This window comes from Oculina patagonica, chromosome 12 (genome assembly GCF_052425735.1).
Source record: "Oculina patagonica isolate OP01 chromosome 12, crgOcupat, whole genome shotgun sequence".
In the NCBI taxonomy this organism is placed as follows: Eukaryota; Metazoa; Cnidaria; class Anthozoa; order Scleractinia; family Oculinidae; genus Oculina; species Oculina patagonica.
Genome location: NC_135769.1, coordinates 3161840 through 3175555, shown reverse-complemented (window position 1 = coordinate 3175555; position 13716 = coordinate 3161840). Strand labels below are relative to the sequence as shown.

At 40.4% G+C, this 13716-nt stretch overlaps 2 protein-coding genes across 2 annotated transcripts in view; both read left to right on the top strand.

Moving 5' to 3' along the window:
* Window positions 1–4258, top strand: part of LOC144631772 (tryptophanase-like) — a 15659-nt gene extending 11401 nt beyond the window's left edge. The window contains exons 3-5 of the mRNA XM_078490328.1: window positions 583–1735; window positions 2662–2806; window positions 3390–4258. Coding sequence (XP_078346454.1) covers window positions 583–1735; window positions 2662–2806; window positions 3390–3624 — 1533 coding nt within the window. The 3' untranslated portion in view covers window positions 3625–4258. The remainder of the gene's footprint in view (window positions 1–582; window positions 1736–2661; window positions 2807–3389) is intronic.
* A 3367-nt stretch (window positions 4259–7625) lies between these two features.
* LOC144631787 (tryptophanase-like) overlaps window positions 7626–13716 on the top strand; it is an 8547-nt gene continuing 2456 nt past the window's right edge. The window contains exons 1-2 of the mRNA XM_078490346.1: window positions 7626–7911; window positions 13613–13716. The exon at window positions 13613–13716 is cut by the window's right edge and continues 1049 nt beyond it. Coding sequence (XP_078346472.1) covers window positions 13625–13716 — 92 coding nt within the window. The 5' untranslated portion in view covers window positions 7626–7911; window positions 13613–13624. The remainder of the gene's footprint in view (window positions 7912–13612) is intronic.

Below are 13716 nucleotides of genomic sequence, written 5' to 3'. Positions count from 1 at the left end.
TTGCACTTTTTCCTGCGCTTGCCACAGATTGGACGTTTTCCCGAGCTTTTCAGCAGTGGTTACCCCATGTCCTGACACCTGCCACTCGTTACACGTTTTCCCGCGCTTTCCTTACCGATTCCTGATGCTTGCTGCTGGCAACACATTTTCCAGCGCTTGCGATTGGACATTTTCCCGCGCTTTTCAGCAGTGGTTACCTCGCGACGACGCGACCTAAAGCCTTCCACACGTTACACGCTTTCCCGCGCTTTCCTTACCGATTCCCTACGCTTTCTGCCGCTGGTTACACATTTTCCCGCGCTTTCCACCAGTGGCGCGTTTTTTCACGCTTGCCACCGGTTACAAACTTTCCCGCGCTTTCACCCGGTTACACGTTTTCCGACACGTGCCGCTGAAAACTTAAAACACGTTTTCCCGCCGGTTACGAATTGTCTCTAGTATTGACTGGTTTATTTCACAATTTCGACTCTTGTGATTGGTGTCTTCATAACTTTGATTTTAGCTTTACAATCATGTTTTTTTGTGGCTGTTTTAAAACAGATCATCCCCCTTTTTAATTCATGCATTTTTTTTCCCTGATAGGATTCATCATCCATGGAGTTAAAAGAACACACCTTCAAAACCTTTTTCGAGCCATTCCGAATCAAATCTGTTGAGAAAATACAACACACGACTAGAGCACAGCGAATTCAACATCTTCAAGAAGCAAATTACAATCCGTTCATGTTGAACTCTGAAGACATCCTCATCGACTTGTTGACAGATTCTGGCACGGGCGCCATGAGCTCTGACCAGTGGGCCGCCATTATGAAAGGTGACGAGTCGTACGCTGGCTCACCAAGCTACCGGAAGTTAGAGAGCGTCGTAAAAGATATCTTCGGTTTCCGACACGTGATACCCACGCACCAGGGCCGTGCGGCTGAGAGGATCTTATTTCAGTGTAGCCTCAATGATGGGGACCTGGTTCCGAACAACGCGCACTTCGACACAACTCGGGCCAACGTGGAGAAATGTGGAGCAAAAGCAATAAATTTCCCAATTCCCGAAGCACTGGATCCTAGCAAAAAGGTTCCATTCAGAGGCAATATGGATGCCAATAAGCTGAATGAGTTGCTGTCAGGTGAGCGAAAAGACAACGTTGCTATGGTTATGCTCACAATAACTAACAACGCCATTGGTGGAGAGCCTGTCAGTATGGAGAACATTAAAATGGTTTCCAAGCTTTGCCAACATCACGGAATCCCTTTCTTCCTCGACGCTTGCCGTTTTGCAGAAAACGCCTGGTTTATCAAAACGCGCGAGGAGCTCTACGCGCATCGCACGCCCCTTCAGATTGCGCGCGAGATGTTCTCCTACGCCGACGGTTGTACCATGTCCGCCAAAAAAGATGGTCTCGTTAATATTGGGGGGTTCCTGGCTATGAATGACGAAAATCTCGCAGATAAGTGCCGTCGGGAGTTGATCATATCCGAGGGGTTTCTTACTTACGGTGGGCTGGCCGGGAGAGATCTGGAGGCGATGGCGGTGGGTTTGCGTGAGGTTCTCTATGAAGACTACCTCCGATACCAAGTGGGGTTTGTCAAAATGCTGGCGGATTTGCTGAGAGAACGCCGTATTCCTGTTTTAACTCCTCCAGGTGGACATGCAGTCTACATTGATGCAGCCGCCATGTTGGGGCACATTCCCAAGGAGCAGTTCCCTGCCTGGGCTCTTGGCTGCGCGCTTTATGTTGAAGGTAAAATAACGAATTTGGTATTAGAGCATGAGCTTCCTTGAAAAAATACCGTGAGCTTATATTTTCGACGTCCCTTTCAAGTAGCCGGCTTATTTTCGGGAAGGGCTTATATAAGCGGGGAGTGGGGCATATTTTCGGATGGAAATTTTCGTTTTACGGAGGACTGACTTTCCGAAATAACTCATTTTGTTTGCGTCTGAGATCTGAGGGGATTTTTTAAGGGGAGCGGAGAGGTGTCTTAATTTTGTATGGGGCTAGGGTTTAAAGCAACCTTCGGGTTAGCCTCTGGAGTAAACGGCTAAGTTTGTGACCTTATGTGAGACCCTTGCGCCTAGCAAGGACGAAACAGCTGTCCATGGCTGCCATTCCACGGGTAATAGGCTGTGTGCTAGCGTACGGGTCCTGGCCAGACCGTGGAGATATGTGTGTGTGACCATTTGCATTCAGATATATAGTTTGTTTTTGGAGGGGTGTCTTAATTTTGCGGTATACAAGTTCTTGACAAGTGAAGTGCCGAAAGGCTTTTCAAGTTTCTTCAAACTAATTGGAATGACTTATTAGTCAGTGTATTATTCCCAGTGAGAAAAATAATGTTAAAGGGGTGTGTAGGTAGTGAATTCTGGTATCACTTTTTCTTCCTGAAGATAACTCAACTCTTATTAGGAGATTTTTGCGTAAACTGTCCATATTTATACCTGACTGTTCAGGTCTTAAAAAGGAAACAGAACTGTCACTTTCAGTTAGTACTTAACTACGAACTGCTAAAAAAGCAGCGAACGAACAAGATCGCCGTAGAGGACGACGTTATGACACTCGAAAAGTAAAGCCGTTTTAGTGAACGCGTTTCAGTGACTGCGCTAATTAAAGACTGGTTTAATGCAGTGATTAACTGTTTTGCAAAACATCCTATTACTTTTTATTCTCAGGTGGGATCCGCTGTGGTGAGTTAGGCGGTGTGATGCATGGTAAAGACCCTGAGAACCTGGAAAACGACAATGAATTTGAAGACGAAAACGGAGAGCTTCTTCGCCTTGCAATTCCACGCAGGACATATACTGAATCACACATGAAGTAGGTCCTAAAAATTTGCCATCCTTGTAAGGACTCGCACAGCATGAAAACATAACTTAACTGTGATGTAAAGCTCAAGTAAGGGGAAGCCACGAGCCAAGCGGCCCATACTGCCGGAGCTTATCCCGGTTTCTGTGGTATTAAGCAGCTAGGAATATTTCTACACCTGGGTGGAGAGAGGCACTATGAGAGTAAAGTGTCTTGCCCAAGAACACAACACAATGACCCCGGCCAGGGCTCGAACCCGGACCTCTCGATCCGGAGTCCGGCGCGCTAACCATTAGGCCACCACGCCTCCCTTAAAGCTCAAGTAAAGCTGGCGTAAATTTGGAATTTAATCAGCTTTACGCCACCTTTATATTTTTTAAAGCTGACCTTTATGCCAGCCTTACACTCAAGTTTAAAGGCAGATAAAATGACTCCTTAACACCAACGTTGAATCAAATGTACACACGGTAGCGAAAGAAACGGACCATTATTTTCTTCGGGGAGGGGGGTATGACACCCCCCCCCCCTCCAAACCACATTAACTACATTTAATTTTGGTAAGAGTCTCACAACTAACAATCCTGTCGTTTTACAGGTACGTCGCCGAGGTGTTGGAGTACGTTAACAAGCACAAAAAGAAGGTCAGCGGATATAAAATCACGTGGGCTCCGGCTGTTTTACGTCATTTCAGCGCTCACCTGGAGCCCATTCCCCTGAGTGAGAAGCAGGAGGAGGAAGAACAGGACGAGGAGGAGATCGATGACATGGAGGAATTTCTATCGCGCGTGCGTGGAATGTCGTTCCGCCGGCAGTCTTATCAATTTCTGTGATAATATAAGAAAACGTATATGTTATACAGTGATCAGTTAAACTATTATAATCTTGTAGTTCATTTATCATTATAAGCTTATGATAAATATTGTCAAGCACTTTTAATAGAGCCTCTGACTCTGGAGATTGTGCAAGAACTCCCCGTGTCATTTTACTTACTTACCTACTTATTTACTTCAGTTACTTACTTACTTAACTACCTACCTACCTACCTACCTGCTGACTGACTGACTGACTGACTGACTTGCTTTGCAGATTTCCCGTAAAACGCACCGAGTGTCCAATCAGTAATAACTATAAAGAATCATACAATTAAGTGAAACGTTAATAAGTTCGATGCAAGACAAGTAAAAAATGTGTCCCTTTTTTCTTCCATAGTGATAGCCTTGAATATTGATGAACGTCAAGAGACTACGTCTTTATAATTAGACCGCCCCACTGAGTATCTCGCGGGGTTATTAGCCCTGTTTACACAGTTCAATATATGCGGGTAAATGTTTTCGTGTTGGATTTTCGAAATAGATTGGTTATAAGACAGGGGTAGGGAGAAGACCAGTTGAATTTCCGTATACAAAGACAGACATAAAGTAATATTTCTTTTTTTTTTTAATGTATGTTAATGCTCTAATTAAAAACAACTCATATATTCAGCGTATTTCGTTTTATTTGCGTTACCTCGAATAAAGTCTTTGAAAGCGACTTGCTTGGTTCCCTGCATGCTGACTAAAATAGTCAGCCCCGTCGAATAACAAGAATCCATTCTTGTTCCCAGGGCCTTTGCTCCGAGGGACCAGCTGGCCCCTGGTCGTATGCTTTTTTCAAGGGTACGTAGTGGCATTCCCTTGCAACGAGTCAACCAATCCAACCCACTGATTTACAACAAAACTATTTTCATCAACTTTTGATTAGTGCTGTTCGTATACTCTGATTGACTTTGGAAACCGCTTGGTATTTTTCCTTTTTTCGCCTGTGCTATTCGCTTGTTCCATATGTACCAAAAGGAGGGGGGAACTTGCATATAGATAGAAGTGAGGGGATGCTTGTCGAAAATATTGACTAAACAACTCATGTTATGTGGGGGGGGGGGGGTATTAAGATCAGTTTTACCCCTTAAGACTGGTTTTCATTTAATAGGCTGCCTATACCTGAGAGCCTTGTGTTCCTGCGTTCCCTAAAAGTATTTCTTCGATGTTGGTGTTCCCTGTTCCCTTAAGTATGCTTTTATTCCCTAAAATATGCTTTTATTCCCGTGTTCCTAGTTTTATTTTCTTTTTGGTCCCGTGTTACCAAAACGTAAATGGCCCTGTTCCCTTATTTCCTGAAACCCCTGGAAGAGCCTCATACATGTAGCTGATTCGTTGTTGCATTTACCAGTGTTTACGTGCCAAAACCCTTGGATAAATGGCGATAAATAATCCCCAGCTCTTTTAATTCAATTTAAAACAAATGAAGTTGTTAAAAATTTCTTTAGTATATTAAAATCATCTAGTAAAATATCTTTTAAACTAATGTTTATCGTCTCCGTGTTCTGAAGTCAGGCCTTTTCCGTGCACCGCGTGAGGCCTGCTCTTCGGTTTACCTATATTCACTGAGCCTGTGATAAACGCAGAATTTGGTCAGCGAGGTTGCATACTGCCAGAAGTCTGCGGACCGACAGATGCTGCCCTTAGTTAAATGTCGCATTCTCATTTAAAACAGAAACGTATCACGTCAGCTCAAAAGGGACTTTCATGGCCGCAAAAGTTTTTTTCAATCGATAGATCGTCCTTCGTTTTCTAGCTTTCTCTCCCTTCGCAGTAGCCGCCGTTCCTTACGTCAACTGTAACGGAACTAAAACACAACAATAAAATAAAAAACTCCGCAAATCTCTTTTAAAATTAAAATTAAATTGGATTCTTATTAACTGATCAACTAAATTGCATCGAGGAATTTTTCCTACTCCTAACACTTGACCGCTGGACACTTTTACAGTTGACGGATGGCGCTGTCGAGCCGTTTCCTCCTCGGACAGCTTTGAAGGTGGAGGAACGGGTTCCACATGAGCAGTGAAGTGACGTAGCATGGCCGGTTCCCACGTGATTTGGTAGCCACAAACCTTGGAACGATTTTTATACAAATGCGCACAGACTTCGGCAACGTACCTGCAAGAAAAGTAAGTTAAAAAGGTAGGTTACGTCTGCGTTCGGGCTTAGTGGCGTTCTCGTCATCATAGCCCTTTTCGTTTCTCTTAGCGGGCAAGCCCTTGGCATGAGAAACGAAGGGCTCTGGGGAGACAGGATTTCCAGTCCCAGATTCTAGAACTTCCGGGTCTTCATGTATGCAGTCATGATGTTTCAAAAGAATGTATGAGAGGGTCATTGCGTCTTTGACTTCCGTTCAAGAATTCTATGTTTCAAACACGCCAATCAAAAAATTCGTATTAATTCAAAAATCCTATGTTCCCAGAGCCCTTCTTTTCTTGTGCCAAGGCTTCGCCGGCTGAGAGAAGCGATGAGGGCTATGGTCACGAGAATGGCCTAGTGGCCCATGAGCTCATCCCGGTTTCCATCGCATTAAGCGAAAAGCACAGCATTAAATTCCCGGTACCTATTTATACAACTGGGTGCTCGCGCAAAGAAACATTCCCACAAAAATTGTTCAGCATAAGAGTAATGACTAAACTCTAATCTCAGTGTCTTACACCTCTAATTCGAAACAAAAGAAATCAGTAATGATGCAAGTTTTTTTGTTTTAAAGTGGAAGCGTGTTGTGAGCGTGCTTTTACCTTTGTCCCTGTTTTCCCGCGGAGGGTCACATTTATAACAAATTCATTGTTAGTTAGGACTCGGTTTGCAGTATTAACCGTTTGTCGTATTTACTAAGTGCGGCTATGTTATGTATCATTGAAATTCAAATGTCAACAAAAGCTTTCTGAACTGCTTGCAATCGTGAAACAGTTTCCTAGTTTCCAAATAGTAGGTTTCATTTCAAATAATTTATTTCTCGCTAAACCCGGTTTCGTTAGAAAAACAACATTGATCGCCTTCTCATTTCGTGATCTGTAATGGTAAACAATTAGCGCCATATCATGTGAGACCATTCAGATAAATGCTTCGTCTGTTTACGAAAAAGTATTTTCTCGAAAAGTCACGTTAGGTTGTCATTAACTGTCCTTCTCATTTACTAAGTGCTTTTAAACAGTCACGGTATTTTTCCTTGAAACTCGAATGTCAACATTAACAAAAGCTTTCCCTGAACTTAACCAATTATCTTTAAATGTAACCATAAACAAACCTCCTTCGTCATCCCTACTTGGAACCCAAAAGCAAACAAAGCACTGGATCAATTACAGACCTTTTAAATTTTGTAAAATGGGAATATGTTGCTATGGGAAAAAATCAGCTTATCCGAAATTCACAAAAATAATGCATCGACTCAAAACCAATATCGCCACCCTCCAAAAATTGTGATTTGCAATCGTGAAACAGTTTCCTAGTTTCCAAATAGTAGGTTTCATTTCAAATAATTCATTACTCGCTAAACCCGGTTTCGTTAGAAAAACAACATGTTTCGTTAGAAAAACAACATTGATCGCCTTCTCATCTCGTGATCTGTAATGGTGAACAATTAGCGCCATGTCATGTGAGACAATTCAGATAAACGTTTCGTCTGCTTAGGAAAAAGTATTTTCCTTAAAAGTCAGTTTAGTTGACATTAACTGTCCTTTTCATTTACTATGTGCTTTTAAACAGTCACGTTATGTATCCTTGAATTTAAGATGTCAACAGAAGCCTTCTGAACTTAAGTAATGATATTCGTAGGTAACAACTGGCACCCCTGCTTCGTCATCATTACTTCGTAGTGTTTGTTAATTTATTTTAAGAAAATTTTTTGAGCGTTATTTTCGCCTTGTTTTAGCCTTAAATTTGGGTTTCAAAATACAAAAATAACTGCTAGTATTCACACTCTCTATGGCTGCTTATACTTTTGTTGAAGATTATATGATAAGTGAGAATTTGCAGTTTTTTGAACTCGGCGAAAATTCTATATTTATGGGAAGGTGAATGCAACTAAGCATGCGCTGTTTGCAGGCCCAACTGGCGCCAGTAAGTCTAGATAGCTGAAACCAGCAATTAAACACAATTTTCGTTCTTGACATATGCCAATTTTATATTTGATCGATACTATCGAGGGCCACGTAAAGCACAGAAAGCCACCGATTGCATTCAGTTCTTCACAGAGAGCTAACCAGTAACGAAGGCTTATTACAGAAGAAGAAAACACCTGAACGAGAAAATCCCACTGCGGTGAGTCATGTTTGTGGCAAGTTTTGCAATATTAACACTGACCTAGTTAGTATGGTTGCTCGCGTTTTCGTGCTCTAAAGCCATGCCAAACGAGTTCATGAGGATAGTTCTCACTCAAAACCGTTCCTGTTCATTTTGCAAATTACAAGGCTCCAAAACATATTTTACTCTCGGCTTGCAAAGCCGACCGCAAATAAAAAAAATAGGGCCCCAATGGGTCCATGTGTTTTGCTGCTAGAGCAAAGTCTTAGGGAACATGTTGATGAAAGACAAGTGAGTCGAGATTCAAATCCAACGTCTTTTATTGTCTGTCACTTGTGTGCAGGTTAATAATTGCACTATATTGTAGTCACTTTGTGTTAATTCAATCCTGATAATTTTACTGATCAATGTTATGTTGAAATCAAAGACAGCAAACATAATTTAATTACTAGTAAGTTAACGTAATAATGTCTGACATGATTGTCTCTTTGATAAAAAACAGTAACTCTTAACATTATAAAAAAATCTCAATGAACTCAATGTGATTCTTTTAGTGGCGTTATCTCACTGGTTACCGTTAGTTGTATTTGGAATCATTGTCACAATGGTAGCGTTTTAACAACAACGAAAAAGACAGAATCTATTGACCTTATAAGAACTCAATGTGATATATTTATTAGTGACAAGACAGTGGTTCTTTAACCACTTTCACCCAAATTAAACACTGGAACAACTAACTCTTAACAAACTTGTTGTGTCACCCTGAGTTAAATATGCAAAATTCAGAAATTATAAATAATCGCACGCGCACCGGCGTACAACAACAGAAAGACGGCGTTGAACGTAACGCAAAGTTCATTTTGAAAGCGAAAGTTTACAAATAATTATTATCATTCGTCAGTCATTCCTTCACGCATGAACACTCGTCGAATTTCAGTGTCTTCACAACAAGATCGGAAGATCGATAAGGACCAATTTTTGATTCTGCGAAAGTTCGTTTTCTTAAAGTTTTAGAAATTTGTGAAGTTGGAGGATTCACTGAGGACTGCGTAGCCGAAGATGCAGTGGCTCGCTGGACATCAAATTCTATTTTTCACGGCGTTTAATTAATCTTCACAAAATAAACATGTGGCGCCAGCGCGTCTGGCAGTCAAAAATTCATTTTTCAAAAAACTTTCCCTTTCCAGCTATTTTAGCGGGGCTTATACTATAGTACCTACCTGTCAGTCGTAGAAAAGCTGAAATTTAAGGATGAACTGTTTATTAAATGAAGACCGTATTATTTTTTAATAACTAGTAAACAAACTGGTCGCCACGCATTTAAACACGAACTGACGAATGTTGCATCTGATGCAGTGAATCTGGTGAATGAGAACTTCCTTTAATATTTCTTTGTTTTCGACGGTGTGCACCACTGAATAAGTTTCTTTCCCATCGTGATGTTACTAGTATTAATTCGTTTCTAGCTGTCTTTTATATAGCTCGAATACAGCTACAATTAGCGGTGCAGCCTACCAGCATGGTATATTCCTTTCCAGCTGTCTTTGCGTGTCAAGTTACACGTTCATACATTTTATTTTAAAATATGAAGTTCAGAGTTAATACAGTACTAGTATGCTGTAGACAGTGTAGACAAGGTGAGGGTAAGTTTATTTTCAAAGCGAAAGTTTACAAACTGTGCACTAACCGGTCCTTTGGAGAAAATATTTATGACCTTCGGCGAGGTTCCAAGTCTTCGCTCTTTTCGTAAATGATGAAAACTGCAGAATAATTTTCTCATAAAACTGGAGTGGTCGCGCCACAGTTTGTTTTCTTTCCCAATGCGATATACTTTTAAATCGGTTTTCTGTTTTCCAACGTGTCCAACGTGGTTTGCGTTCGAATACTTTGGCCCGTAACTTCGAATGCGATCAGCGCTACGGTTCATACACCGATTTCACAAATGGCGGACGCGCGGAAAAGAACTGGTACTGAAGCATGAAAACGAGGCGTTTTAGGATAAACAACTTTCGTGTTACAAGGGGAAAAGTGAAATTTACAGGAGTTTGAAGCTCTCCTCCGTTAAATGGGGGTATTAGATCGCTTTCTAGGTTGATTTCGAGATTACCGAGGTCGAAATAAGTTCGCGGTGTAATATTTGTCGTTTTGTTTCGGGTTCTAAGCAAAACCCTGGGCTGCACATGGCTTGAAATACGGCGGGCCGCCAAAGATTTTAAACCTCGTACTCATCAAGAAAGCTCCGGTATCCAGACGAGTGTACACATTTTCTTAAGGATTTTGGTGAGTCATTGAAGAATATCGAAAATAAACACGCCAAAATGTATTGTCTTTGTAAACATAAATGTACGTTGTGAAAAAAATGCGTAACAATGATTTTTCGGTGAAATAACCATACGTGATCACTATACGTACCTGAAACGCATCAATAAAAACGTGTTATTCTCAATGGACTTAGTAGTTTTTTGGAAATTAGTAGGGGTAGATTTTTTGCATTTTAGAAAAAAAATTGTATTCAAATAATTCAGACATACTAAAGCGGCTAATTCGATTAAACATAAAACATCAGTTGGCCCTATGCAAAGGATTTACATTTAAAGTGAAGCGGACAGTAAATGTTCAACACAATCCTCAGTGAACAAGATCATCACAATGTTCCCCAAGCCATGAAGGAAAATAATGCTATTAATTCTGTAAATTTAGTGAAATCTATGGAATACTGCGTCGGACGACATGAAATTTAATCTCGGGAAGAAATTAATCACGTGCTAGGCAACCACGACGAAGGTCCATCTGATAGAACACGCTTTCGCTTCATTTTACAAGCTTTTACGCCTTCCGCATTAATTTATATAAAGCTGAGATTATTGGAGGCGATTTTTATTTATTTATCAAGTATTCTCAAATATAATGGTTTATTACAAAGAAGAAACATATCATAGCATTGGAATTCAATACCGGTATACGTAGTCTCCGTCTTTTTAATTAATTTGTCAACATTTCAACGACTTGCCTTAGCACAACAAAGGTATTTTATGAAGTATAAAAAGAATTAAAAAGCGAAGGAATAATAGTAAATAAAATTTGCTTAAAGGATATGTGACCGAACAAGGTGTCTTAAAGTTGAAGTTTGACTTGTCAAGTCCCCATAACGCAGCTGTTATTTCAAAGCTGGTCTTCGTGCTCTACTAAAGAACCGCAAGGAGACAGAGTTAGCATTTTTCGTTTGCTTTCACAAAAGTAAAAAGAACATACATTGACAGCGTCTGGAAAAGAAACTACCTTGACAGCGTCTGGAAAGGAATGTACCTTGACTGCGCGACGGTCTGAAAATTAGTTTCGATGTCGGTCCGTGTAAAATTTTACCGGCCAATGCAACAGTTGTCGAAGCTCCTTTGGAAAACAAAAACTTTAACTCTGTTTACCTGCAGATCTACGGTCCCTTTCTGCTTGCAACACGGAAACAAGAATAATTAATAGACTGTAAACTCGTTAAGAATTCCTTAATTTCGAAAACTTGGAAGGAAAACGGTCTATTTCCCCGTTTAACAAACAAAAACTTCGGAACTCGCGTAATTTTCACTCTTCCCCTTGTAACACGAAAGTTGTTTATCCTAAAACGCCTCGTTTTCATGTCTCGTACCAGTTTTTTTTCCGCGCGTCCGCCATTTGTGAAATCGGTGTATTGGTTTCGATTTTGTTTGTTCATGGATTTGATTGACATCGGTAGTTCAGATTTCTCCTCTGTTACGGCACTTACACCTTACGGCACAAACTTCAGCTCTCAATGTGTTTTGCTTGCAGCCATTGCGGCTGCAGCAAAACACAAAAATTATAGCAAAATTGTACATCTATAAAGTCAAAGAAAACTGTTCATGCTAGAATTTCTTCTTCTTGGATTCTGTTAGTGAGGAAACCTATGGATGTTTTTAGCCTAAAGATTTATTAGGCAAGATATGTCCTGACCGATCCTGAGAAGATCGATCGTTTTTAGCCCTTTTTCGAAGAAATCCTTTAAAAAAGTAAAATTCATATGTGATATTTTTATATTTATGTGTTTATTTTAATGGCTGCGGATATTTTACTTGTAAATATAGTAGTCAAGGATGCTAAATTGTATGCACCGTTTTAGCGCACTGTGCCTTTACGCCGTCACTCGCATTAATTAGTTCTTTTAGTAAAAAAGGTTAAGCAATGTTTCGTCTTAAAAGCGTTGGTTCGCGTCTTCATAAGTATCAATATAATGTTAAGCAAGGTTTCGTGTTCAAAGCGCTGATTCGCGTCTTCATAAAGTATCAATGAAACGTTAAGCAAGGTTTCATGTTCAAAGCGTTGGTTCGCGTCTTCATAAAGTATCAATGTTCAAAGCGTTGGTTCGCGTCTTTACAAGTAAAAGTTAAGCAAGGTTTCGTGTTTAAAGCGTTCAATTTGGTTTCATGTTCAAAGCGTTGGTTCGCGTCTTTACAAGTATCAATAAAAAGTTAAAATTTGGTAATCATGGCGTTGGTTTGGGTCTTCACAAATGCAAGTAAAGAAACAATAAACAGTAGATCAAAGTTTCGTGTTTAAAGCGTGGGTTCGGGTCCTCAAAAAAGTTAAGCGTGGTTTTAAGTTAAAAGCGTTGTTTCGCGCCTTCACAAGTATGAATGAAAAGTTTAGCGTGGTTGTTTTCGTACTTCGAGTAATACCAGGCGTTTTTTATTCAGACTTAGGTGGTCTGAATGAGACACATAGGGGTAATTTTTTTGGACTCTCGTCTTCTTAATCAGTCCGACGGGCACACCGACAGTCAAATTTTCCCTAGGGTACACCTGTGAAAATTGACCTGACTAGTGCAAATTTACGCTACCCACTCCTCCAATGAAGCAAAATTGTCATACCGAAAATTTTCCGGTTAGTCACGAGCTTTTCCGCTTAGCTTCGGCCAAAGTTCCTCAGCGCTACCAAGAACAAAAGGACTATTGTTTAATGCTTAATGTGAGAAGTTGAGCCGGAACAATAAACCATTTCTTGATACGAATATACACCGGGACCTCGATCAAACGCCTCCGGTGTTAATTTAAAAATAAGCAGTTTCTACCCGGCGTTTATACGAGACCGGCGTTAAAGATTTCGGCGTTTAATCGAGAAAATACGGTATTTTCTTTAAAAAAATAGCAAAAGCTTAGTAACCAGGCAATTTAGAAATGTATTTCATGATATATGTAAGAAAATCAAGAATCAAGAGAGGCTTGGACTGGGCACCGAATTGATTAACTAGTCCTAAGCTTCATGTGTACAAAATCCTTGCATTGATTTGGAGTTATTTTACCCTTCAAAACTGTCGCAAATACAAGTTTAAGAAAAAGCCTGGTTACCAAGCACAGCAGGGAAATGATGAAAAGTATTTTCCATTTTATACGATAACGGAAAGTTTCTTTCTTGGGCACCCATCCTAGATTAAATACTTATATCCCAAGGAAACTATATACAAAGTTTGGCACTTTTGTCCAGTGTGTCACGATCATTTCGCTAAGCCACTAGACTATGAACACGTTTTCTCGCCAGTTACATGTTTGTGCCGGTTACGATTTGTTCCTAGTATTGACCGGTTTATTACACAATTGCGCCTCTTTTGATTGGTTCCTTTATAGCTTTGATATTGAGTTTACAATCATGTTATTTTGGCTGTTTTAAAACAGATCTTCCCCTTTTCTTAATTTATACCTTGTTTCCCTGGCAGGATTCATCATCAATGGAGTTAAAAGGACACACCTTCAAAACCTTTTTCGAGCCATTCCGAATCAAATCTGTTGAGAAAATACAGCACACGACTAGAGCACAGCG